Raw genomic sequence first — 26,363 nt, 5'->3', positions numbered from 1 at the left:
GGTTATTGCATAAACATGGTGTTGTTTATTATTTCTGACTGCGAAACTAGACTGTTGTGTGGAACTCTGTTTATGTTTTAACACGTCAGTGTCATTTTCTCGACTGCTTATGTTGTTTCTTCTTTCCTCAATTGCCCATATCTGATGTAAGAATTGATGGGAAATAAGAGAGAGAATCTGCTTTCATCATACTTTTATCTCACTGAAGAAACAAACAGCTTATTCAAAAATCTATTTTAAATAATTAAGTTAGAAAGAAAAAAAATGATGGCTCAGTTGCCGAAACTTTTAAAAATAAATTAATATTTCTAAATCAAACAACATATAATTACTGCAACATTATATATGTAATACATCGATAATCAATCACTAAATTCAAAATAAACAAAGGAAAAATATATAAATTATTAAATAAAATACACATAATAGAATTTATATACATTAAATAAAATAATAGTTGGAATTAGAAAATTCAATTCGCATGCACCCGTGGACTAAATCAACGAGATAGGAAAAGAGTAGAAAAGGATTTGAGGACAAAAGAATCCGACAATAATTATTTGCCTGTTGATAGCCTGTCCAATTATGAATAGCTATTGATGGACTTTTTTTTGAGATTCGAAAATAAATTTTATTATTTTTTTACTAATAGGAAAATATTGATATGAGGTCAGATTTATTATGGTTATTTCAATAAAACTCAGCTAACTATTACAAATATATATATTTCTTTTTCTGCAATGTTTGTGGATATATTAAAATAGATCAAAACTTGTATGGAGTTTGCATTTTGTTATAGTGCTAATAATTGCAATGATCTATATAATAGGCTCCACCTCTTCCTCTATAACTAATCAAATGATAAATATTCGAATTAAACATTACTATGAATTCTTAAAATATTGGTTTACAACATCATTTGAGCCTGTATTAGCAATCTAAGTTATCAAAAAAGCATGTCTATAGATCCATAAATGCCCGACTATCTTGATTTATGAAACAGAGTAGGTTAAAACACTATTGGGATCAAGAGTATGTATTTATAAGTATGATTGGACTGTACTGTTATCCATAAATTGATATAGTTTTGATCGTGTGACTGTGATGGATATGTATATACTCAAATTCAGGCTCACTAACAGTCTGATTAGTACAATTTGAATGTTATAAATACGAATGTAGAATTAGTTAAAATATTAATTACTTTATCATGCTTTTTTAGGATATGCAAATTAATATGATATAGATATCACAACCAAATTTCTTAAAAAGAAATAATTCAGAATTTATGTCTGTAAATTTATTTAAAAATCTTAATGTAATAATAATATCACGAAGTGTAGGTATACTTTTTTGGGGAAGTATACCAAATAACCACCGGAAAACGGGAGTAGAGTAGAAGACAGAAATCAGTCTAAACAGAACCTCACCAACCTTTTACCAAACTTCCTACCACGTGGAACTCTCCCATTTGTTAATCCCCCCACCCACGACCTTCAAATCCCACAACGGCACCGGATACACCCCAGCTGAAATGCTTTCGTCACAATTGACGTAACCATAACCAGAACAAGAAACCACCCACTCACGTTTAGCTCTAGCTGACCCCACCCACCAACTTTGCTTGGGCCCCACTGAACCACTCCACGGAGAGAGATCTTCACCAACCACACACAGCCCCAAAACCGGTCCGAACCGGATCGACGCCTCTATATATCCACCTCCATTTCCTCCTCCTCCCTTCAATCTCAAGAACAAACCCTCATTCACAATCCATTCCCAGTTGAGTAAGAAATGGCAGAAAACGGTGAAAACAACGCAGGCAGGCACCAAGAGGTTGGGCACAAGAGCCTTTTGCAAAGTGATGCACTCTACCAGGTATGTATTAATTTGATATTCTTCATCTTATGAATTCGATTGATAAACAAGTAATTATTCCAACCCTAATTCTTTATTTGCAGTACATTCTTGAAACCAGTGTGTATCCAAAAGAGCCAGAGCCAATGAAAGAACTCAGAGAGATTACTGCCAAGCATCCATGGTCAGTTCTCCCTCACCCCCGCCCCCCTCTCTCTCGCACACACACAAAAACATTGACAGAGAAATGGGAATTATGTTTGATTTGTTGAAATAGGAATATTATGACGACATCAGCGGATGAGGGGCAGTTCTTGAACATGCTGTTGAAGCTGATCAACGCCAAGAACACCATGGAGATTGGTGTTTACACAGGCTACTCTCTCCTCGCTACTGCGCTTGCTCTTCCCGACGATGGGAAGGTATTGTCTCGATTTGTTCGAGATAGATATTTGGCGTGTTTTGGATCATCGGAAATTCAGAAACCGGGATTTTGGCATTCATTATCCTTAATTATTTTGGTTGCAGATATTGGCAATGGACATTAACAGAGAGAACTATGAATTGGGCCTGCCCGTGATTAAAAAGGCAGGGGTTGCCCACAAGATTGACTTCCGGGAAGGTCCTGCTCTGCCCGTTCTTGATCAAATGATTGCGGATGTAAGTCCACTTATGGGGTGTGCTTAATTTATTTCTAAAAATATTAAAATATATAATGCATTTTTGGGGTAATGAATAGATATATATATATTGGTTATTAACAGGGGAAGTATCATGGGACATTTGACTTCATATTTGTGGATGCTGACAAAGACAACTACCTCAACTACCACAAGCGGCTTATTGACCTAGTCAAGATTGGTGGGGTGATCGGCTACGACAATACGCTATGGAACGGGTCTGTGGTGGCTCCACCAGATGCACCCATGAGGAAGTACGTTAGATACTACAGGGAGTTTGTTCTGGAACTCAACAAGGCTCTCGCTGCCGATCCAAGGATCGAGATTTGCCAGTTGCCGGTGGGCGATGGGATCACTCTGTGTCGCCGAATCAGCTGATCACCCAATTAAGTTTCAAGTTGCTATTTCCCTTTATTATTTTTTCAACATGTGATCTGTACTTGTATCTCATGATAATGTGGATGCGTAAAGCTCATAAGTCTGATTTATACCAAACACCCCTCTATCTAATATTTTGTATTGGATTTGAGCTATCTCAACTCCTCATCTACTTACTGCTGCCCTTGGGCCATTTAATCAAGAAGCAGGCCCATATAAGTATTTATCTTTGCTCTTTTCTCCTTCATATAATCATATTATTTGAATTTGCTTAATATCTTCTGCTTTCATAAGTTATTTTCATATTCCATAATTTTTCTCTATATGTTCAAAAATCAATAGGACATTATATTTATTTCTATTGTACATAAAAATTTATAGTAATACATAGCCCACAAATAACTACAATTGAAAACAAAATTAAAATATCATTACTCATGATTATCATATAAAGTTAAATGACAATTCTTAATTTTTTATTTATTTATTTTATCATCCCAAATTTCATATATTTGAGTGTGGGCAAATATCATGCGATCTATTTATATTATGTCGTATCATCATCTATTGATAGACATCTGTAAAGTGGGGTATCTACTCAAAAATTTATTTAGATTATAAATTGTAGTATGTTATATAATTAAACATATTTTTTTCATTAAAATTTACTAGTTTTTACGTACTATATTTTTCTTTGATTAAGTTGTCGTTCGTGATCATTTCAAAAAATATGTATTTCTTTTTAATATGTAAAATTTTAAATTTGTTAATATCTATAATTAATTAAATAATTAAGTAAAGAATAATAATTGTTTTCCCCTTTTTTGACATTAAATAAATAAATAAATCAGCCCATATGACGCAGCGTCGATACGTGGGATCGTAGTAGGGACGGAAGACGTTACCAACATAAATATGGGCCGACAAACCTCAGTCTTCTCACATCTGTATGTCCATACGCTGATCAACTCCTATCCATCATCACCTCTCTATTTATTTGCATCATAAATATAATAATAATGATTCTTCATAAATCAAAACAATTAAATATCTGTAATGTTTTTACCTAATGATTTAAAAGTTGAGATGTTTTTCTAACAAGTTTGAGTTCCACCACCAAATCTGCTGTTATTGATCTTTTATGTTGTAGGAATTTTTTTTATTTAAATTAAATTTGATCGAGTCAAATCAATTAGAGAATAAGTATAATGTATTTATAATAAAATTGATCACTTTTTTAAAATTATACACTAATAACACGATAAATGTATTACAGTAATACGTAAATTGATTCAAGTTTAATCAACCTTAGTCTGAATTAGAATATTCTCGTAATTGGATCTTTTTACTCACTATATTTACTGTATTAATTGATATAATTACAAGGAAAAAGAATACTTGTCTTATCTTATGTATTGATTGACATGTCGAGAAAAATTTCTAATTGAGATCGAATTTAATTTAATTATATAATATATTTTATAATGTAACTAATGTATAAATTAAAAAAAAAAAATCATGCATCAATTTTAAAATTTAATCACACAGGTGGAGCACTGCACATGCAGATATGAGGGAGGGGCAGGCCTATCAAAAAGCCATTAGTCACAATCACACGGCTAAAAACTTCCACATTTTCCCTGTGTGGAATAGAGAGAAGCCCTATATCAAACCCCACCCTCTCATGGCGGAGAAGGTGGAGGAGGACCAGCCGCTAACGCCGTCCGGCCGTCTCTTCCTGCAGCCACTGATGAACCAAGTTATAAACTGCGCCCTCGGCGCCGACTACCCCATCGACCTCGACTGCGTCAAAACTCAAATCCAGAACTCCATCATGCTCAAACACCCCAGATTCTGCAGCCTCATGGTTAGAGACTCGAGCGGCCGCGAACACTGGCGCAAAACCCAAGTCGACGTCGACCGTCACCTTATTATCCGCCACCACTCCCTCTCCAACGACCCTTCCGTCTCAGACGAAGATGCAATTAACAATTACATGGCTGATCTCTCCTTCTCCTCGCCTCTCCCCACCGATAAACCCTTATGGGAACTTCACGTTCTCGCGGCGCACAACGCCGTGGTTTTCCGTGTGCACCACGCGCTGGGGGACGGCATTTCCTTAATGTCAATGCTGCTTTCGTGCTGCAGAAAGGTTGATGATCCGGCGCAGCTGCCGACAATTGGTGGCGTCGGCGCGGCCTCATTGGTGCCGAGAAGATGGAGTGTCTGGACGTTAATGAAGGTGGTTTGGTTTACTTTAGTTTCTATTTTAGAGTTTGTGTTGAGATTGCTTTGGCTGAGGGATAAGACCACCGTCCTGAGTGGCGGCTCTGGGTTGGAGCTCTGGCCTCGCCAGTTGGCTACGGCGAGGTTCCGGCTCGACGACATGAAGACTGTCAAGCGAGCTCTTGCTGACTCGGTGAGTTTTCTGTACAATCCCTCTCCATGACGTTCTACTACACAACCAGAATTTTAAACAAGAAATGCCGTATTTAGTAACTTTCGTTTAGATTTCACCAAAATCTGCTGCAGACTGAGTTCGCTCTCCATTTTGCTTGAAAGCATATGCTTTAGATTATTATTATTACATAAAAAAAAGACTACTTGTTTATCAGTTAATATAATAATATGTAATTATTATTGCCTAGTAATAATAAAGGGCAGGGAGCTATAAACGTAGAATTGAAAGAATATTAAATAAATACTAATATTGTATAAATTAAAAAATATCATATAAAATATATGAGCTTTTTAAACCTTTTAAATAATCACATGCTTGTGAATAAGGGTAAATTACGAGTTTTCTTAAAGTTACTCCTGGTTGTTTGGAAAAATATTAATATGATTGATTAAATTATGTAATTTTGACAAAGATTTTTAATTATCTACTTTATTCTTGTTGCATTCTTTTACTTTATTTTTAAAAAAAAATATTAGTAAAAAGACAGACTAGAGGTAAATAAAAAAAATTGAAAAATTGTAAAACAATAGTCCACTTAGTTCATAAAATATTTTAAAAAATTTAAAAACATAAGAGAAATTATAATTTATAGTTCTCAAGGCATTTTAGTTCATTCACTGCAGAAAAAATGAATGAAAATTAACAAAATGGGCTAGCCATTGGACGGCCGTTAAAATTAGAAGTATTGATAATTTTTCAAGTTATGAGAATGTATTTGTATTTATGTCGCTCCTCTTCAGGTTCTTGTTGTAATTTACCATTTGAATAATTGCATTAACGTGCAGACCATCAACGATGTTCTTTTTGGAGTGATCTCAATTGGGTTTTCCAGGTACTTGGACATCCGATCATCGACAGGTAATTCTGTTACTACTCATCCAAAGTATGTTTCCAAATATTAACATTGATTACACTGTTTACTTGCTATTCATGTAGCTCCACAAGAGGGGGACCAAATCACAGGTTTGGCCATGGTAAATTTGAGGCCACAGTCAGGACTACAGGTTCACATTTGTTTGCTCGCTCTTGACTTTCAACAAAAAGAGCTGTAATTTTTTCCTGGCTTGAAGTGAAATGAGAGGTTTGTTTCAGGATTTATCCAAGCTGATGGACAGTGACTCTGGAACTCCGTGGGGTAACAAATTCGGGATCATTCTTTTACCTGTTCACTATCATAGAGAGAGTTCAGATCCTCTCCAGTTTGTGAGGAGAGCCAAAGCAATGATCCACAGGAAAAAGCTTTCGTTGGAGGCCCCCTTCTCACACACACTCTTGGACTGGATCACTTCTCTCTTTGGCGCTAAGGTGAGTTTTAGTTTAACTTTCAAGAATCACTGTGTCTTTGTGTGTGTGTTGGGTCGATGCTTAAACTTGGTCTTGTTTCTTGGTTTGTAGCTCACCAGCATTCTCAATTACCGTATTGTTTGCAACACAACCTTCACCATCTCAAACATAGTCGGTCCTCGGGAGCAGGTCACACTTGCGGGTCACCCCGTGAAGTACATTAGGGTGACCTCCAGCAGTCTACCTCATGTAAAGCTTCTGACTCTGACCTTTGTTTTATTTTTATGCTAACACCCCATGAGGTTTAGTCATATTACAAAATTTATCTTAGTTATATTGGCATGTCTTACAATTATGTTTTATACTATAAATTTGCTTAGTCATCTGTTTTTTAAGGGGGCATTTATGATATAAAATATGATTGTGGGGGGTGCATTGTATTTCTATAAATTGAGGATTTTTCTTTTTAATAAATAATAAGTCAAAGTTCAGAGAGTGTCAGCATAGTTATCCCCAAGTTATAGATTGTAGCTTGTGATCTTATGTTTGGCTACTTGACTATACAGGCAATCACAATGCATATGCTGAGTTATGCAGGAGTTGCAGACATGCAAATCTTGGTGGCCAAAGAAGTAATTCCGGACCCTAAAGTTCTAGCCAAGTGTTTTGAAGATGCTTTGCTGGAAATGAAGCAAGCTGCTGAAGCTGCCATCAAATCTCAGGGGACTTGTCAATAAAAGCAGAGGAATCTGCATATAAAGTAAACTTTGTGCACAATTGGCTGAATCATTACATGTGGAAGTACCTTCCTGTATGTGTTGTTTTAAGGACATTTAATATGAATGATGATGTGAATCTGAGGTCGTTCGACAAAACATAAGCCTTCACCATTCATCTTGGCCTATTATCCTTTTCTGCTTCAGTTGCAAACTAGAGCCAGTGATATGATTATAAGGCAGTTTTACTTAAACATCCCTAGTTGTTTGAAATGGTATAGCAATCTTGAAATCGGCAACATATTCATCAGACCGTTATATAGTTCCAAGTCTAAATTGGAGCATCAAACCAGCAACATAGTAAAAACCCACTCCTTATATTCACAAGAAACACCAATAATTATTGCAATCAATGCCTGCCAGTCATTTGCCAAAGTAAATGGAGGTGCTATTGCTGCTACCTTTCTTCCTTCTAAGCAGTAGCTTTCTCAGAAGCCCAATTCCTCCTCCCCTCTTTTTGATCGGAACAATGACCAAAGTTCCAGCTTTGGCGCTTTTAGTTTCATTCTTTGTCCCAAGGGATGCTTCAGGAGTCCCAACTTGGGTGGCATTTGCTTCAAGTTTGCTTTCAACTTTTGTCTTTGGGGACTGAAGATGCTTCACTTCTGAGTTATCTTCAGATATCATCTGATCAAGCAATGACGATCGCGGCTTAGATTTCTTATTCTTGGTATCAGCAATAGAAAGAACCTTGTCAACAACTGATAATTGTCTTGCTGAACCTAGTGCCTTTAGCTGGTTTCCCAGCTTCAAAATGGTTTTCTCGCACTCAGCCAACTTCACAGACGCTCTAGTAATCTCCATGCCCTGCCAATTTCAAGCGTCATTTCTCAATAGCGCGCCATTTGGATTATTATCAATTCCACCATAATAGCCCTATTTTTATCAGTCTATCTACAGTTCTTGTTTTACTCATTTGCTGATAAATGTCTCATTGAAAACTTGTTATTTGGACTGGCAAAAAAGTTTAAAAAGAATACTGGCTGACTTACAGTTCGGAGCAGCCCTTCTTGGTTTTCATTTTCCTGCGAATGCTGATTGCTGGTAATACTGTTTGTCACAATTCACAAAGAAAAGATCAATTCATTTAATTTTTTTTTCTGAAGGTGAATGGAGTTATACATAATTTTCTTCAAAAGGCTAAACATTAAGAATACAGAAGGTACCTTTCAAGTTGCAGTTGAAGCTCCAGACAGGTTCCTTCCAGTTCCTCACAGCAATGCCTTTTATTTTCCAATTCCACTTCCAGAGAAGATAATTTCTGGAGAACCTCATTTAGTTTAGCTCTGGTAACAGTAAGCTGAGTATCAAGATCTTCGTTTATCACTTTGAGATTCTCGATTTGATCCTCAGTTGTTCTTTCTGATTCTTTCAACATTTCCAGCTCGTTTTCTAGACTTGCAATGGTTTCCCGTGATTGCTCAAGTTCCTGCGTCAATGGCTCGTCATTCTGCCTCTCTGCCTGCAGATTTTCGTTCACTGATGTTTTGATGAGATTCAAATCATTCTTCAATCCTTTGATATCTGCTTGGAAAATAGAATACTTCATCTCCATTTCAAGCATAAGATTCTGCACAGATTCAAGTTCCAGAGCGGTTCCCGGCCCGTCTCCACCCAGGTGCTTCCTGAATGCATCTCTAACAGTAAAATCATCTTGATAGGAAATACAGTTGTTGATGATCCATTCAAGAGTAGAAGTCAAATCCCCAGTGAATTTCTCAAAATTGATCTTCCCACCCAATAGATTATTACAGCTATGAATGAATTCTTGTAACACAGTGGTTAGGCTGCTTCCTTTCCATCTCAAAACGCGAATGCTGTAGTCAGTCACTTTCGACATTTGCTTATAAGATGAGTTATTGTCCTGCATTTTACAATCTTCTGAACATGGTAAATCAAATTCACCAACAAGCTTCATAATTTTACGCACAGATGCATTCACATCAGACTGCTGAAATTCATTGTTTGACTCTTGGATTGAACTTGACCTTGGAGACGATGCTGGGGATTTCCAAGTGATATAGCCACTTATCGGAAGCAACCTTGAAGGCTCGGGATGGATAATGTTGTTCAAAGCCATTCTGATGTCTCCAAGAAGTTCGTCGAGGCTTCTTTTTGAAATATTGTGTTGCTCTAAGACCATGTTCTTGACATCCTGAAGCCAATCCTTGGGTTCTTCTTTTGCCTTGAGTTCATGGTTGTTCATGTCACTGAACTCAGCATGCCCCACAGGGACAAGTTCCTTTGTCATGGAATTCGTCTGGTCCTCAAGTGGGGATTCAACAGCAACTATTGCTAATTTTTCCATTTCGACAAAATCGTCCAGTAGGCTCATTTCGGAAGCTCCAATCATTTTATGCACAGGCTCAGTTTGCAGGTCAGTGAATTTATCATGCCCCTGCTCTGGAATTATTGCAGTAGCCCAGGAACTAGAAGTAGTAATCTCATTTGCTTCAACTATGTCGTAACCTGATGGAAGAGAAAGTTCATTTGGTGCAGGATTGGGCCTAATCAGTTCAAATTTCTCCTGAAATGGTGAATTCTTAGCATTTTGATGATAAAAGATTTCCTCCTCTTTCTTAGCCAAATATTCTTTGAGAATCTTGTTTTCTTTTTCCAAATCCTGCAGTTGATCAACTAAGAAACTGAGCTTCTTACTTGTTTTGTCGGGATTGTAAATGGTGTTGGAGTCTTTGACAATTGAAATAGCCTTTCTCCGATTTTCAATCGGACTTCTTCCCTGCACTTCAATATCACTCTTTATATTTGCTAATATAGCCGGTCCAGGCAGCCGTTTACGGGTCAGAGCACGTAATCTTTGGCATTCTGCTTCCAACTTCTTTATTTTCTTAATATTGTCTGAGTGTTGTTTGTTGGAAGCTTCTGCAGCACGGCGACCATATAACACCTCCTCATTACGAAGATCAAGTTCCTTCTCAAGAGCCCGGAACTCATACCTTAGAAAAGCATTTTCTTTTTCAATGGCATCTAATCTCGTCATCAGGGCTTGAAATTCAGCCTCTGTTTGACTCTTGATGTGATTGAGATCCTCGATCAACTTCTCTTTTACAAGTAAGGCCTTGCTAAGATAAGAATTCTCAGAAGTTACATCCGCAAGCCTTTTACTCGTTTCGAGTAACTTTTCTTCCAGTCTCTTATGTGCTTTCTCGAATTCTTGAGAAGTTTTCATCACAGCATCATGAATTCTCTGCTCTTGACTATCCCGAACTAGATTCAGCTGCTCCATGCAGTCCTTCAATGCAGAATTTAAGTGGCCTAATCTGTCATTTGCAGCCCCTCTCTGTTGTTGAACTTCATCCAGTTCTTCTTTCAGACGCTGGACATCTTCCTCTGCTTTGTTCTTGTCTGAAGCGGATCAAGCATAAACAGATTATCCATAATTATTCAGCATCAAAACCAAAAAAGACCAAAATTTCAAGAATTCAAAGAAAGAATCAATCGTGATGCCATCATAGTCACCTGCCACAGCATCTTCGACCATTTTCTCATAATCTTGGACAAGTTTATCTTTGGCTGAACACTCATCAAGGACAGAAGATAACTTCTCATTCAATGTTTTCAATGAATTCTCGAGATCTACTTCTCTTTGGACGGGAACTGGCTCCACCTAAATAATTAATACATGTAGATCAAACGTTACCATTACAGTACCCAAAAGGAGAAAGAAATAGCCGAGGAAGTACTAGTGTTAACCTATAGATTCGGGTTTCAAGCTATGTAGCTCTGATGCAACTAAAGGTCACAAAATGCTGGACTAAGAGTAAACAAAGTGAAAAAAATATTAACTTACTTCCTCTCCATTTGCAACAATTGTCTTCTCTGATGACCTTTTCCTCCAAAGCCAAGTTTTCTGGTCCATCATCCCCTAAAAGCAGAACAGGAATACAGAAAACAGATAATATCCCATCAAAAAAAGAGATTATCATCACCTTACAACATTTCTTTCCAACTGAAAACACCAAGAAAAGAAAAAGTACTAATACTAAACATGTGATCTTCTGCTACCACTACACATTCTGGTTAAAAGAACACAAAGTTTTGTCACATTACACAATTGCAGAAGACAGAAAATTCGCCTCCCTAAATTTTAAAGAAAAATAAATTGCAGAGGTTAGAAACAGAAAAAAAAAAAGAAAATCATCATCTGAAGAACCTGGAGCAGTGAGAGAAATCTCTTGGAAGACTCAGAAACTGGAATCAGAATTTCATCATTGCCACTGCCTAACACTTAAAGTTTTCCAGTCTCTAGTCCTAATCTACTTAAGATAGAAAATAAATCAAGGTACAAATTAACCCCACCCCACCCCCAAGAAAAAAATAAATAGGGAAGCTGATCCATCATTGAATAATATGCTGCATGCTTGCATTATGAAAAAGAAAACGAAAAAAGGAAGCAGGAAAAGCAAAACCACCACACACAGACAACTAAAGAACATAAATTGAAGCTTTTGCAGTAATTAATAAGTACTCACTTCAACAAAAATGGCACAACCCAATCCCCACTATTCTGCATTCATGCTTCACTCACCAACCCACCATTACCACAACCTGATTCTAAGAAAAAGAACCCAAAAAAAAAAAAAAAGAAAAAAACTGAATAAAGAATTGAAAAGCCCGGATATTAACTAATCAATTAATTAATGCACCACCACCGCAGAGTTCAATTCTGCAAGAAGAACTAAAGAAGAGACAAGCGGTAGCAGTAAAAACACAGGCGTTTCAACTCAGAACTAGAAAATAAATACGAAAGAATCAGGGCCTACAAGACTAAAAATTTGATCCCAGCAAATAAAGAAGAAGTGGGTTGAGCTCCACCGACAGCAGCAATAAGCTGTGAGGAGTGAAAGAACAGTAACAGAGAGGGGTAAAAAGTTAGAAATCGCGAAAAGCAAATCATCCCATATTCAAAGAAGAAGAATAATTAAAGAGAGTTTTAGAGAGGAGGGTTTGATGATGTTTGAGGTTTTGGGATTTGATGCTTTCCTTTGATGGAGTTGGAGGCGAGCGATGGGATTGAGAAGTTGGGAAAAATTATACAACATGCATGATGCAACGTGTTGAGAGAGATCATGCGAAAAAGACACTGCACCCTTACTTTCAGGACCTCGCGTTTTAGCTACCTCAATTACAAATCAAAATATTGAATTAATTACAAAATAGTGGATTTGGAAATTAGTTTTATTACATTATTATTATTATTTGGATAATTATATTAAATTTTCTCCTAATTTAATGTAATTATACACAATTTTTTTTAATTTATACTTTTTTCCTTATTTTAGTTTCTGATCAATAAATCTATTTATGAATTAATTAAAATTCTCTAATTTTATTAATATTGGCAAAAAATTTGAATTTAATTTTATATTCATTTTAATTAATTCGTTACTCACTTATTATAAGTTAAATTAATTTTTCTAATATAAAAAATATTTAATAGTAAATCAATTGAATATAAATATTTTATTTTGTCAAGATAATGGAGTCATAGATTATTTCCACTAGATGGCAATAATGAGTTGAATGTTGCTTTTCCTTTGTAAAGCAACATTTGTCCTATTTCTGTTTGACTTTTACAGTGGGGTGGGGGAGGTGGGGGTGTACCTTTTTCATAGGATGGAATCAGCTGCCCCTCCCCAATTCACTCTTTTCTATCATTTTTCCCTTTTGCACTTTCCTTTTCTTGTTTCAACTTTCCTTTCTATTAAATTATTAAATATTAATATCAGTAAATTTGATACTTAAAACTACCGTTAACATATAACACATATTAAAAATGCCATCAGTAAACGGTCTCAATGAATGCCCGTGCGATAATTTTTTCAAAAAATATGCACAAAGTTTAATTATTTATATTCTTTAATTTAATCCCAGATAAAAAATTACTTTTTGTCAAAGAAAGACGACAAATGAAATAAGTATATAAGTCTTAAAAATAAAAAATAAATGAATGAGTACTACACTATGTAAAGTTGATATTAGATAAAATTAGGAGATGGTAACATAATATCATATAAAAACACCAACTCTTCTTCTCCCTCTTCTTACATTTTGAGAAATTCCATATCACTATTGAGTGTGGTTGGTAAGGTGTTATTAAGTGGACCTTTAAAAAATAAAAAAAAAAAAAAGAAATTGAGTGATTGATTTGCAATTTGCAAATTGCAGTTTGGAGGCCCCACCAAAAATACACATTGCCTTCAAATAAAAGATGTTCCCACACATGTATTTATTCATAGGTATTTTTCATTTGTCGGGCATTGGGTTGGGGTTTGTAATTACACCACTAATTTCCATTGAATTATAGCCCACAACACAAATATAACCCATTTATCTAAGACCAAATTCTCATACTAGGTGAGGATGGCAAATGGGGCGGGTTTCAGTTTGAGGACAACTTTTTATGTTATGTATTTAGTTGGATCTGATTGGGTGTCGGGTCTTATGTGAGATTTGTCATGTTTAATTCTGAATAATTTATTAAATATATTTATTTTATATTTTTAAAGTATTGATTTTATTTCATGCGTATATTTATAAAATAAGTATTTTTTTAAAAACAAATAATAACTCGTATATTTTTAATATAATAATAGCTCGTTACTTTTATTTTTTAAAAAAACTGTATTGATTAATTAAAGAAAATAAATGTTAGTGTCGGATTTTATGGATTAACCCTATTGGGACTTTACTCGTGTCAGGGTAACGAGTATTGCAAAGATTAAGCTAGATATGTCCCAAATTTTTAAGATTTGCTCTAAACTCGTTTTGTTGTCATTAATAGGTTGAGTTTGAAAATAGCTTGTAAGTATAAAAATGTGGATATACCTTATCTCCCACATCTGAGAATAAATAAATTTAAAATTTATTTATAAAGAAATATATCTTTTTAAGTTTCAAAAGTACAGTTTGAAGGGAATCAAATATATAATTATATAAGTATAATTTATTTATTTATTCTCAAAATATTGAAATTTCAAAATTCTCAACAAAAACGAAGAGATGTATGCGAGCGTAAGATTTCTTTTGTTACGAAGCTTTTTCTATATTAATACATTGCAATGCTTACGTAGAAGGTACAAAATTCCTGTGGTTATTCAATGTCAAATGGTATAATTCGTTCCTGAAATTGTGTGTTCACACATATTTAATTTCGAGGAAAGTTTTTGAAATTATTATTGTCATATTTTAGGGAAATTGATCGCATTCTATAAAATCTTGTTTACTTTGTTATATGAATTATTTCGGTGTTGAGGAATATATATATATAACTTAATAATAAAAAATAAATAAACTTAAATGAATTATCGTATAAATCGGGCAACAAATTTATAGTGGGACAATTAGCAGTTTAAGAAAAGTATTGTCCATACCTTAAGTCTATTTCTCTTTATTTCTTTCTTATCCATTCTTTCTCTACATGTAGAAATATTAGATTGGTTTGGATAAAAGTATGTTAGGCTTGTTAGTGTATTCACCGATTAAAATCTATTGTTCCTTTGGTCAATTGACGATTTATAATGAACTATGTTAGATTGAAGAACTAAATATCAATTATGTGTGCACTGTAAAATTGATTTTACAACAGTCATATGAGTCTAAATATGCACGTACATACAATTCCACATATAATTTTCACAACGACTTTACAAACAGTGATTGATAAATCGGGTTAAATCGAACGAGACCCAACTCAAATAAAAAGATGCAAATGTTTGTCGTTTTTTTATTTCTCGTTCTCACAAGGATAGTTTTGTCATTTTCAATATATTTAATTTGTTAAATATTAATACAGAAACATAATGCAACAAAAAACAATTAACATACACTTACCGGGCTCTTATCTTGTTCTCATCATTATAAATTTTGAATGAAGTTGTTAGTCTAGTCTCAGTTTTAATTGCATAGAAGGGGAAGAAAAGAGTTCAAACTTCAAAGCGATGGAGAAGGTTCTTGGAATGGTGGGGAGTCGGGACTCAAAATCTTCAACGGAGTTGACCAGACGAAAACTTTGGCCGACCTCCAACGGATAATTTACATTTCATTTCCCAACCTACCCCAGCACATAAAAAATATCAGACGACTCGTATATGGGCAAATCCGTCATCTCAGCTCTGCTTCCTTCCCCATTCTCAAAGTTCAACAACAACCTTTAAATCACAATAGATAGTCCGGTCCCCGAAACGCCACCGTAATCAATTCAATGCTCTCTTCTTTCATAAATTCGCAAGTAGCCCCACTTCTAAGTTAAATCCCCGCACAACCCCCAACTCAGCTCTCCATTAACCACAAATTTCACCAACCCTAAGAGAGAGAAAGAAGATCCGACGGTTTCTCCACCGACTCGATGGAGATCCGACCGGAGACGGCGACGGCGGAAGGGACGTCATGCTCTTCGACCGCGGTGCCCTTGGAGTCGGCCGTGTCTTCCATCGGTTCCTCGCCGGGCGAGAATAGTAGCGGCAGTAATAACGTTAAAAGCAATCATGATAGTAATGGTGGGGGCAGGTATGATTTGTTGGATGAGGACGAGGAGGAAGATGTTTGTCGGATCTGCAGAAACCCTGGCGATGCCGATAATCCGCTGCGGTATCCATGCGCCTGCAGCGGCAGCATCAAGTTTGTTCACCAGGATTGCCTTCTTCAGTGGCTCAATCACAGCAACGCTCGCCAATGCGAGGTTTGGATTTTTAGATTCGCATGATTGTTAATATTTGATTAGTGGTTGTTAGTATTTGCGAATTGCCTATGCTATTGTTTTTGTTGGTGCGGGTTTGTTCGAGATTTGGTAGAAATTTCTGTAGAAGGATGAAGTTGAAACAAAATTCAGCTGACTCTCCTCAGTTCAAGCCAAGTTTGAGTCCAATTTTAGCAATTTAGCAAATAAATCTCTCTTATATGAACTCCTGACCTATGCAGTTGCTTGTTTTCTTGGTAAATTTGTATTACGGGCTAGAATTATGGTGGTTCTTGAAGTTTCTGTGCCTAATGCTATTTTGATTTTCTTCAGTTTGGGGTTATCAAGTCATCATGGTCAAGAGAATGTTTAAATCCATGCCCGACTTTCTTTGTTGTTTTGATGTGCAATGCAGGTGTGCAAGCATCCGTTTTCATTTTCTCCAGTTTATGCTGAAAATGCCCCTGCAAGGCTTCCCTTTCAGGAATTTGTGGTTGGGATAGCTTTGAAAGCCTGCCATGTCCTGCAGTTCTTTCTACGCCTCAGTTTTGTACTTTCTGTTTGGCTTCTCATTATTCCGTTTATCACATTCTGGATTTGGCGATTGGCATTTGTTAGAGGTTTTGGAGAAGCCCAAAGACTATTCTTGAGTCACTTATCTACTACAGTCATTCTTACTGATTGTCTGCATGGTTTTCTGCTTTCCGCTAGCATTGTATTCATTTTTCTTGGGGCAACTTCCCTGAGAGATTACTTTAGACATTTACGGGAGCTCGGTGGGCAAGATGCTGATAGAGAAGATGAAGGAGAGAGAAATGGAGCTCGTGCTGCAAGAAGGCAGGCAGCACAAGCAAATAGAAATATTGTTGTTGAGGGGAATGGTGAAGATGCTGGTGGAGCACAAGGAATTGCTGGTGCTGGTCAGATGATCCGACGGAATGCAGAAAATGTTGCAGCTAGGTGGGAGATGCAGGCAGCTCGCCTTGAGGCCCATGTTGAACAGATGTTTGATGGTTTGGATGATGCTGATGGCGCAGAGGATGTACCGTTTGACGAACTGGTTGGCATGCAGGGACCTGTGTTTCATCTGGTTGAAAATGCATTCACGGTGAGTCATGTGATCTTTACTTTGCTCTAACTTTTCTGATCCAGAACAGATATCGCGGGTCTGTTTTCTCCTTGAATCTTCATTACTGGAACAGGTTCCATGTATGAAACAGTTTAGCTTATATTTGTTCGACCATACATTCCTGTGTGTTGTGAGAATTCATGTTTGTCTTCGGTTTTTACACTTGGCTTTGTTTTCATATCTTTGGGTTTCACGTGTTAAATCATCAATGCATTCTATTTATTTGCCTCTTCCATTGGTAGCTATATCTATGGAAAGAAAGCATCAGTATTTGGATTAGTCATGCATGATAATGTATTTGAGTACCTTACCTGTCTTCTTTTGGCTTGATATATATTTGTTGATTTTCTACTCCTATTAATTTTAGCAATTGATTCCCCCCGTGAGCCCCCAGTGCACTGGGCTGGAAGATGTTTACACTAATTTTTTTCATTTGGGATCTCAGAAAGGTTAGTTGCTGCATTGCTGATTCACTCTTGACCTTTTCTCTTGCAGGTTCTTGCTAGCAATATGATATTCTTGGGAGTTGTGATCTTTGTGCCATTCTCACTGGGACGAGTTATTCTCTATTATTTGTCATGGCTTTTGTCCTCTGCTACAAGTCCAGTGCTATCTACAGTTGTCCCGCTTACTGAATCAGCGCTTTCATTGGCCAATATTACGCTGAAGAATGCATTGACTGCAGTTGTAAATTTGACATCTGATAACCAAGACAATGGCTTGCTTGGCCAGGTCGCGGAGATTCTGAAAGTAAATGCAACAGGACAAACTGAGGTGTCAAGCAACATAAGCTCTACAATTGCAACAGACATCTTGAAGGTGCAGACTGTTGGGGCATCACGCCTTTCTGATGTTACGACTCTTGCTGTTGGCTACATGTTTATATTTTCTCTTGTAATCTTCTACCTTGGGATTGTTACCTTAATTCGGTATTCAAGAGGAGAGCCTCTGACAATGGGGAGGTTCTACGGCATTGCTTCCATTGCAGAAACTATTCCATCTCTCTTCAGGCAGTTTGTGGCGGCAATGAGACATTTAATGACTATGATTAAAGTTGCTTTCCTTCTGGTCATTGAACTTGGGGTTTTCCCTCTGATGTGTGGATGGTGGCTGGATGTTTGTACTATAAGGATGTTTGGGAAGTCGATTTCTCAGAGAGTTGAGTTCTTCTCAATCTCACCACTTGCAAGCTCCTTGGTTCACTGGGTTGTAGGAATTGTTTACATGCTGCAAATAAGTATCTTTGTCAGCCTTCTTCGAGGGGTATGAAGCGAAACTAATGTACGTGTTGTTTCAACATCGAGGGATTTGTATTCATACCTCTAATCCATATACATTTGATGTAGGTTTTACGCAATGGGGTACTCTACTTTCTTCGAGATCCAGCTGATCCTAATTACAACCCTTTCCGTGATCTAATTGATGATCCCGTGCACAAGCATGCTCGCAGAGTATTGTTGTCTGTTGCTGTATATGGGAGTTTGATAGTGATGCTGGTATTTTTGCCAGTTAAACTTGCAATGCGGATGGTTCCTTCCATTTTTCCTTTAGATATCACGTAAGATTGCTCCGACATTTCTCTGCAATAATTTAATGAGGTCTGTTGCATTTACTTACATTTTGACATCTGTTCTTTTGCAGTGTATCTGATCCATTCACTGAAATTCCAGCTGACATGCTTCTCTTTCAAATATGCATCCCTTTTGCAATTGAGCATTTTAAACTGCGGCATACTCTCAAATCCCTTCTCCGGTATTGGTTCACTGCTGTTGGCTGGGCACTTGGTCTAACAGATTTTCTGCTCCCAAAGCCAGAAGATAATAGTGGACATGAAAACGGGAATGGGGATCCAGGGAGACATGATAGAGGACATGCACAGGCAGTTGGTCAGGAACGAGCTGTAGCCCTTGAAGATGTGAACAGACCCATGCATTTGGTGGCCAACGCCAATTCTGCAGAGGAGTTTGACAATGATGAACCAGCTGATCCAGAGTAAGTTTTAACTAAGTCCTTAACATCTTACCACTATATAAAATATAGGGTAATTACACCGCCCTCTCATGAGGTTTGGTGCGATTACATGTAGACCCATGTGGTTTGGAAAACTACGCCTAGTACCCTGGCAGTTCTTTCCGTCCAACAAGATCCATCTGTAAAATTCGGGAATTTGCTGTTATCAACAAAGAAATTGAATACAAATTAAAATTTACCCCAACTGAATGAAGTCTTTAGTTTGGCAGAAGCTCCACATTGTTGTCAGCATATGTTCTAGCATTAATATGGACGGCTGTCTTGTCATTCTTGTTCCTGCTTATTTATTAGTTTTGTACAAAGGTTTTATATATTTTACATGTTCTCGTGAAAAAAATCATCTCATTGATGGTATTCACATAGGTTACCAAGGGCTTGGTTTATCTTGGTAACGTGTTTTGCGTCCTTTTTATCCATTCCATTGGCTGCTTGATACCTTTCCAGTACATTTTTCATTTAGTTGTCATTGCTACTTTTTATTTTGTTGTTAATTGTCTTTATTTTGTCTGTATTGAGCCAATCCTTGTGGATAGCTTTTGGAGCACTGCCATACTGTCACTGTTTTTGTTTTAATTCCTTCATGGTCAAACATTTTGTATTATTGCTTTATGTTGTCTTGTTGAATATTGCAGCAGGTGGGCCTTTGTACTTCGCATTGTCCTACTGTTGGTGGTGGCTTGGATGACTTTGCTTGTATTCAATTCTGCATTGATCGTTGTACCTGTATCCCTTGGGAGAGCACTCTTCAATGCCCTCCCACTTCTCCCAATAACTCATGGCATCAAGTGCAATGGTAAGATAATTGCCATCAAGTCTGGTAGTGATGTAATTGTATTCAGTCTGAAATGAAGATAAAGTCTTTTATTGCCCTTTTCCTCCAGATTTATATGCTTTTGTCATCGGAAGCTATCTCATTTGGACTGGTTTGGCTGGAGCAAGGTACTGCATTGATCTCATTAGAACAAGGAGAACTAGACTTTTGCTTACTCAGATATGGAAATGGTGTGGCATTATTGTCAAGAGTTCTGCGCTGTTGTCGATTTGGGTAAGAACGGAGTTGGTTGTGTTTGAATAAAATAGTAAGGGTTCCTAGTTTTTCTGACATGTATATTGTTTTCATATTTCAGATCTTTGTTATTCCTGTTTTGATTGGACTGCTGTTTGAACTTCTTGTAATCGTGCCTATGCGGGTTCCGATCGATGAAAGTCCAGTTTTCCTTCTGTATCAGGACTGGGCTTTAGGACTAATCTTTTTGAAGATCTGGACTCGACTGGTGAGCATTCCCCTCTCTGCCTGGGATGTGGTTGCTAACTTATATTCCTTTGTTGTTTGTTTCTTCCCCCACTCGTTCTGTTTACCACATCTCAAAAGGCATCATGCCGCGTTCTAATCTGTGTGGCTTTCACATTATTACCTCTTTTAGTGCCTGCACTAAGAAGCGACTTTATGAATAAACTTTGTGTGCTTGTATGTTGTTAGTGATATATGCTCCATGTAATTCAGACGGATCACTGATGGTTTCGTTCTCTTTGGATTTTGTGTTCCTTTATATAGGTTATGTTGGATCACGTGATGCCACTGGTCGATGATAGCTGGCGTGTAAAATTTGAAAGGGTGAGGGAAGATGGTTTCTCAAGGCTTCAAGGTCTTTGGGTTCTGCGGGAGATTGTTTTCCCAATCATTATGAAATTGCTCACCGCTTTATGTGTTCCCTATGTTTTATCAAGAGGAGTGTTTCCTATATTTGGGTACCCATTAGTGGTGAACTCAGCCGTGTACCGATATGCCTGGTTGGGGTGCCTGCTCTTCAGTGTGCTGTATTTCTGTTTCAAGCGTTTCCATGTCTGGTTCACCAATCTCCACAATTCCATACGCGATGACCGGTATTTGATTGGTCGGAGACTCCACAATTATGGGGAGAACTCAGAGAGACGGATCGATTCTGGTACTGTGCCTGAGAACCATGTTTCTGCTGCTAATGGCACTGATGTGAACGAACACAATTGGGAGGCTGGGGCTGTAGGGATGAGGCAGAGGCATATCATCCGACAAGATGCTTAAATCAAAGTGTAGGTGAAATCGTGGAACTTCCTTTTTTTAGAAAGAAATCTGTAATACCTCATTAGGTATTCAGGAAAAGCTGGTGGAAGCAAGATGTAAAAAGTTGTAACGCCCTTTTTGAGGAAAGAAAGCGTCTTTTAGAGTGTTGGAGGAAATGGTTGTGTATATGAATTGATGACCCCCTCTTGTAGAGAACTAGGTCTTTTAAAAAATCAGTGGCTTGTTGCATAACTTAATACGATTGTGCATTTTCACTTAAAGAATCCGGCAATTGTGATGTTGATGCTGTTGGAAGTGAAGCACTTGTGGTTGGCAGGCTTGGGGAGTTAGAAGCAGACAAGACGTCGGCCAAGGCCAATGAAGTCAATTGGTGAGACGTCTGCCCTGCTGCCGGCATGCACAGCTTATTTAGTGCTTGTGCAGCTGCGATTGCGCGGCCCCCTGTAGCACGCACTTCAAATTTCTGGGGAATCTGGGGCACCGGTGTTACTACTCTTCTTGTGAAGCAACCAAATATAATTCCAACGGCGTGCGTCACAACTCCTTTAAAGAAGCTTATTTCTGTTCAGGAGGTTACAAAACAACGGCAAATTGATCCTTAAGTTTGTAGGTTTTGTTTGGGCAAAAGGGATTGAACTTAATTTATAGATGGAAAATAAATATATTTTTTAAAAATAATACTATACTAAACTTGATACTAACTAAAAGTTCGAGAAAGGTATATACAAGGGGGAAAAAAGAAAAAATTATTAGATAAGCTGTAGGACAGCTGGACAAGAGAGAATCTTATTTTAATTTTTAGAGTTAGTTACATATGTTCCTTTTAAATATGTTAAATTACATTTTTTTTAAAAAAAAAAATTGAAATTACACTTATATTTCATTAGAAAAAGTTTCATAGTGTTAATCCCCTTTATGTCAGAGTTTAGATGGGAAACAACGATGTAAGCAAAACAAATTAATATAAAATTCAATTTTGCCCCTATTTAATATTATTATGTATATTTTTATATTTGTAAAGGGATAAATGTAATATATATATATATACACTGAAGTTAATATTATTATATTTTTTCTTCATAAGTATAGAATTATTACACAGAAACGTTAAATGAGAGGTAAGATTTATGGAATTCTTTTGTACAAATATCTACATTTTTTATTCAAATCCTAACAAAAGTGGGTAACGTGTAAATAGTGAATTTTTGAAGAGGGTGTAAATATAATTTTCAATTTTTTTTGGTGAAAGTATAACGCATTTTTAAAAGAAATCTAAATATAATTATCCCTTTGCTTATATGCATATTCTTAATTCTAAAGTTATATTTTCTTGGAAATGCTAATTATTTTTGTTTTTATGTGCATTTGCTGAAAACATTGTTCACTATTTTTCTTATTTAATTTCAATCATTAGGTTTTCTGTATATGAACATGTAATTATAACTCGTTAAATTTAACTCTATAATTTGAACTGCTATGTTGAACGTGATAAGGGTTTATTCTACCCACCTAAAAGAGACATAAATAACCCTTCAATAATATTAAAACACCACTAGAACCCAATAGAATTTAGTGTTTTATATTTCATAATTTTATTTATTTTTTATTTTGGTCTCTTACTTATTATTTCACTTTATTGCATTTCATAACTCTAAAAGTTTTATAATTTTAATTTTAAGTCTTTATTTAAGATTTGAGTTTAAAATTATAAGAAAGATTTAATTATGAAACACAATGCGATAAATTAAAACATGATGCCCGGAGAAAAGAGTTGGAAACTTGATGCCCATTTTCGCCCACAGAAAAGAGTTGGAAACAATTGCAAGAGAAGTGTTGGTATGACATTTGAGATAAGGGGTTTTATATTGAATGAATATGAATTTGAAATTTGGAAAACAAAAAACTTGGTGGAATTTGACTTAAAAGAGAAGCAAGGAATAAAGTGAACTTGAAGAAGCAACAGTGTACTGCTTAGTGTTAATTTTCTGTACATGATTATCCATCAAAAAACTACTTTATGAAAGATTCTTAAAGATTTGGTCAGCAACAGCAATAATGTTTTCCCTGGCAATAAAGCTTCCTACCTCACCATGCACAGTAACACCATTTATTACTTATTCTCATCATCAATAACACAACTTAGGTAGAAGGTGAACAAGTAATTATTTCTCTGTTCAAATCTTACTGCATTAATGGATCAACTTCACATTTTCTTGCTCCCCCTAACCGCCTATGGCCACATGATTCCAGCTTTGGACATGACCAAGCTATTCCTTTCACGGGGGGCCAAAACAACTATAATCACCACACCGGAATTCGTCAAAGAAGTAGAACATATTCGACAACAGGGCTTTGAGATCGGCATTGAGTGTGTCAAGTTTCCACAAGTAGGTATCCGGGATGGGGGTGATGATGCATTTTCCTATCAGTTTGCCATTTACGCGCTTCAAGAACCGGTCGAGGAGCTCCTCGAAAGATTACGTCCTGATTGCCTTGTTGCTGATATGTTCTTCCCATGGGCTTCTGATGCTGCAGCCAAGTTCAACATCCCGCGATTAGCTTTCCACGGAACGAGTTGCTTTGCGGTGTCTGTTGCAGAGAATATGAGACTCTACAGGCCGTTTGAGAAGGTTTCGACAGATTTTGAGCCGTTTGTGGTGCCTGATCTTCCTCATCAGATTACATTTTATAGAACGCAGGTTTCTGCAAATGATAGAGGGGAAATTAAGAGCGACTTCGACAAGGTGTTGGAAGAAGCCATTGAGTCAGTGAAGAGAAGCTACGGTGTGATTTTCAACAGTTTTTACGAGCTTGAGCCAGAATACCTGGATCGTTACAAGGAGATTTTTGGGGGAAATGCGTGGCATGTTGGCCCTCTTTCCTTATGCAACGACAAAATCGACGAAGCTCATAGGGGCAAAATAGCATCCATTGATGAGCAAGAATGTCGGAAATGGCTCGACTCCAAGAACCCTAATTCTGTCATTTACTTGTGCTTTGGGAGCATAGCAGAATTCAGCGACTCCCAGTTACACGAAATCGCATCAGCTCTTGAAGTATCCGGCCAAGAATTCATTTGGGTGGTCAAGAAAAGTTTCACCGGAGATGAAAAATGGTTGCCGGAGGGATTCAAGGAGAGAACTAAAGGTAAAGGCTTGATCATAAATGGGTGGGCACCGCAGCTTCTGATTCTAAGCCATGCAGCAGTAGGGGCTTTCGTGACCCACTGTGGGTGGAATTCGACGTTAGAAGCAGTTGCTGCAGGAGTGCCGATGGTCACATGGCCCCTTTTCGCTGAACAATTCTACAACGAAAAGCTGGTGACCGATGTTTTAAAGGTGGGAATTCCAGTAGGGAATCGGAAGTGGAGTGTGGGGGTTCATGATGATGAGGTGAAGAGGGAGGAAATAGCGAAGGCGCTGGAAAGAATTATGTCAAATGTCGAAAGCTTGGAGATAAGAAGGAGAGCTGGGGAGTTGGGGGAGATTGCAAGAAAAGCTGTTGAACCAGGTGGTTCATCTTGTTCTGATCTGAGTTGTCTGTTGCAAGAACTTTGTGCTTATCATCAGTCTTCTTGTAGCAAATAAGCAGCTGATTTTGAATGCGTATGTGTTTCACCTACTGCTGTGTTTCTTGCTGATCAAACCACTTGTGTGTGACATGGTTGGTCATACTTGTATTTCTCAATGTTATGCCTGCAATAAAATTATTTATACAAATATATTTATGTGTTAATCTGTCATATATATGGCTAGATTTTACAAGTTTATTTGTTTCATGTAAGAATGCAATTCAAGCGTTTGTAAGAATACAAACAAATTAAAAAGTGATGTTATAATTCAGACCAATAGAGTGGAGGAGGGTGCAGTGGAATTTAACTTAAAATATAAGTAGTTTATTCAAGGAGCAAGACAAACAAACATTCCATTTAAATAAAGGGATAATTGCATTTCCCTTCCCTTAAATTTGCTATAATTATATGGAAATTTTTTCTCTAGTTTGAAATTACATTTAACACTTTTGATATTTGTTTTCGTCTAACAAATAAGTTCTTCAATTAGTCAAACTTCACTGAATTTGCTGATATTAACAAAAAAATTGAATGAGAATTGATATTTATCCTCGATTAACTGATTACTGACTTATTGCAGGTCAGTTTTTTAGTTAATATCAGCAAATTTGATAAAATTTTTGACTAACATGGAACTTATTTGTTAGATAAAAATAAATATCATGATGCTAGATGTAATTTTTTAAATTATAAGAAACGTAAGTATAATTACACTAAATCTTAGAAGATAAGAGTGTAATTCTCCCTTAATAAATCATCAAAAAAAGAACAAAGTCATTCTTTTTTCCTGCTATCATTTGATAGTTATTCTTATTTCATATTTTTTTTGTCATCAGTTTTTAAAAATTTTGTTATTAATTTATTCATTTTTTGACTAGTATATATTATTGAGGTAGTAAATAAGATGGTGTTGAGTTGTTGCCATCAAGAAGAAACCCGAGGACTCTCCGAAAAGTAGAAGAAAATACTAGTAAAATACGTAGCCCATAGCATGTGGGTCTGATGTGTGCATGCATCTCCTTGTAGGTATTGTCCCAACCCCACAAAGCAAAAAGCAAGAAAGAGACCCGTGTGAACTACACCATGCATGTTTGAACTAAAGGAATATAAATATTTTTTTTTTAAAATAATAGAAAAATCTGGGCAGCCAAGAATTTTATTTTATCCTATTTTCATGTTCTATATTGATATTATATTTATATATGTGTTTAGTATATGCATTATGTTAAATTACAAGTTAATTTTGAGTATATATATTTTATTTTTTCAAAAAATATTTGTGTTAAATATTAATTTATGATATCAATTGTGACAGAATATAAATAAAAAAAATGTTCATTCAGATTGTTTTTGGTCGTACTGATCGTATCTTATTTAATTATATATCAAATATAATATATATATTATATAATTAACATATATTTTTAAAAAAATTA

At 36.4% G+C, this 26,363-nt stretch overlaps 5 protein-coding genes across 7 annotated transcripts; 4 read left to right on the top strand and 1 right to left on the bottom strand.

The window, feature by feature from the left end:
- Positions 1-1,722: 1,722 nt before the first annotated feature.
- On the top strand, positions 1,723-3,190 carry LOC105169526 (caffeoyl-CoA O-methyltransferase). Its single transcript, XM_011089932.3, has 5 exons — positions 1,723-1,878; positions 1,962-2,041; positions 2,135-2,279; positions 2,386-2,517; positions 2,622-3,190. Exons 1-5 carry the CDS (start codon positions 1,795-1,797, stop codon positions 2,913-2,915), a joined length of 735 nt encoding a protein of 244 aa, XP_011088234.1. The 5' UTR covers positions 1,723-1,794; the 3' UTR covers positions 2,916-3,190.
- A 1,315-nt stretch (positions 3,191-4,505) lies between these two features.
- On the top strand, positions 4,506-7,554 carry LOC105169524 (wax ester synthase/diacylglycerol acyltransferase 11). Its single transcript, XM_011089929.3, has 6 exons — positions 4,506-5,334; positions 6,162-6,234; positions 6,313-6,380; positions 6,469-6,681; positions 6,772-6,909; positions 7,227-7,554. The coding sequence occupies exons 1-6, from the start codon at positions 4,600-4,602 to the stop codon at positions 7,395-7,397; spliced, it is 1,398 nt and encodes a 465-aa protein (XP_011088231.3). The 5' UTR covers positions 4,506-4,599; the 3' UTR covers positions 7,398-7,554.
- Positions 7,555-7,619: 65 nt separating this feature from the next.
- LOC105169525 (filament-like plant protein 7) lies at positions 7,620-12,545 on the bottom strand. Of its 3 annotated transcripts, XM_088883860.1 has the most exons (7): positions 12,221-12,545; positions 11,930-12,011; positions 11,248-11,322; positions 10,917-11,064; positions 8,603-10,802; positions 8,429-8,486; positions 7,620-8,243 (listed from the first exon to the last, which is right to left on the bottom strand). In XM_088883860.1, the coding sequence occupies exons 3-7, from the start codon at positions 11,317-11,319 to the stop codon at positions 7,800-7,802; spliced, it is 2,922 nt and encodes a 973-aa protein (XP_088739986.1). In that variant the 5' UTR covers positions 11,320-11,322; positions 11,930-12,011; positions 12,221-12,545; the 3' UTR covers positions 7,620-7,799. The 3 variants fall into 3 exon arrangements, with proteins under 3 accessions (XP_088739986.1, XP_088739987.1, XP_088739988.1); XM_088883861.1 differs by lacking the exon at positions 11,930-12,011; XM_088883862.1 differs by lacking the exons at positions 11,930-12,011; positions 12,221-12,545 and adding an exon at positions 11,611-11,917.
- A 3,068-nt stretch (positions 12,546-15,613) lies between these two features.
- LOC105169523 (putative E3 ubiquitin ligase SUD1) lies at positions 15,614-21,592 on the top strand. Its single transcript, XM_011089928.3, has 9 exons — positions 15,614-16,137; positions 16,550-17,242; positions 17,759-18,526; positions 18,610-18,821; positions 18,905-19,255; positions 19,927-20,087; positions 20,176-20,339; positions 20,422-20,568; positions 20,850-21,592. Exons 1-9 carry the CDS (start codon positions 15,805-15,807, stop codon positions 21,354-21,356), a joined length of 3,336 nt encoding a protein of 1,111 aa, XP_011088230.1. The 5' UTR covers positions 15,614-15,804; the 3' UTR covers positions 21,357-21,592.
- Positions 21,593-23,375: 1,783 nt separating this feature from the next.
- Positions 23,376-25,077, top strand: LOC105169522 (scopoletin glucosyltransferase). The gene has a single exon (XM_011089926.3). The coding sequence runs from the start codon at positions 23,549-23,551 to the stop codon at positions 24,941-24,943; it is 1,395 nt and encodes a 464-aa protein (XP_011088228.1). The 5' UTR covers positions 23,376-23,548; the 3' UTR covers positions 24,944-25,077.
- Positions 25,078-26,363: the final 1,286 nt, after the last annotated feature.

Source organism: Sesamum indicum, linkage group LG8, assembly GCF_026168435.1.
Source record: "Sesamum indicum cultivar Baizhima isolate 11 linkage group LG8, ASM2616843v1, whole genome shotgun sequence".
In the NCBI taxonomy this organism is placed as follows: domain Eukaryota; kingdom Viridiplantae; phylum Streptophyta; class Magnoliopsida; order Lamiales; family Pedaliaceae; genus Sesamum; species Sesamum indicum.
The sequence above is the reverse complement of the archived record's forward strand: the minus strand, read 5'-3'. Positions and strand labels throughout refer to the sequence as shown.

What these genes read in the sequence shown, in the direction of transcription:
- LOC105169524 (XM_011089929.3), top strand. Translation starts at nt 4,600, where the DNA reads ATGGCGGAGAAGGTGGAGGAGGACCAGCCGCTAACGCCGTCCGGCCGT. An exon ending in AGCGAGCTCTTGCTGACTCG is followed by an intron (nt 5,335 to 6,161) that starts GTGAGTTTTCTG and finishes ATTAACGTGCAG; the next exon opens with ACCATCAACGATGTTCTTTT. An exon ending in GGCCACAGTCAGGACTACAG is followed by an intron (nt 6,381 to 6,468) that starts GTTCACATTTGT and finishes GGTTTGTTTCAG; the next exon opens with GATTTATCCAAGCTGATGGA.
- LOC105169523 (XM_011089928.3), top strand. Translation starts at nt 15,805, where the DNA reads ATGGAGATCCGACCGGAGACGGCGACGGCGGAAGGGACGTCATGCTCT. An exon ending in GCAACGCTCGCCAATGCGAG is followed by an intron (nt 16,138 to 16,549) that starts GTTTGGATTTTT and finishes TGTGCAATGCAG; the next exon opens with GTGTGCAAGCATCCGTTTTC. An exon ending in TCATGGCATCAAGTGCAATG is followed by an intron (nt 20,088 to 20,175) that starts GTAAGATAATTG and finishes CTTTTCCTCCAG; the next exon opens with ATTTATATGCTTTTGTCATC.
- LOC105169522 (XM_011089926.3), top strand. Translation starts at nt 23,549, where the DNA reads ATGGATCAACTTCACATTTTCTTGCTCCCCCTAACCGCCTATGGCCAC.
- LOC105169525 (XM_088883860.1), bottom strand. Translation starts at nt 11,319, where the DNA reads ATGATGGACCAGAAAACTTGGCTTTGGAGGAAAAGGTCATCAGAGAAG. An exon ending in TTGTTGCAAATGGAGAGGAA is followed by an intron (nt 11,065 to 11,247) that starts GTAAGTTAATAT and finishes TTAATTATTTAG; the next exon opens with GTGGAGCCAGTTCCCGTCCA. An exon ending in GGTCGAAGATGCTGTGGCAG is followed by an intron (nt 10,803 to 10,916) that starts GTGACTATGATG and finishes GATCCGCTTCAG; the next exon opens with ACAAGAACAAAGCAGAGGAA.
- LOC105169526 (XM_011089932.3), top strand. Translation starts at nt 1,795, where the DNA reads ATGGCAGAAAACGGTGAAAACAACGCAGGCAGGCACCAAGAGGTTGGG. An exon ending in AAAGTGATGCACTCTACCAG is followed by an intron (nt 1,879 to 1,961) that starts GTATGTATTAAT and finishes CTTTATTTGCAG; the next exon opens with TACATTCTTGAAACCAGTGT. An exon ending in ATTACTGCCAAGCATCCATG is followed by an intron (nt 2,042 to 2,134) that starts GTCAGTTCTCCC and finishes TTGTTGAAATAG; the next exon opens with GAATATTATGACGACATCAG.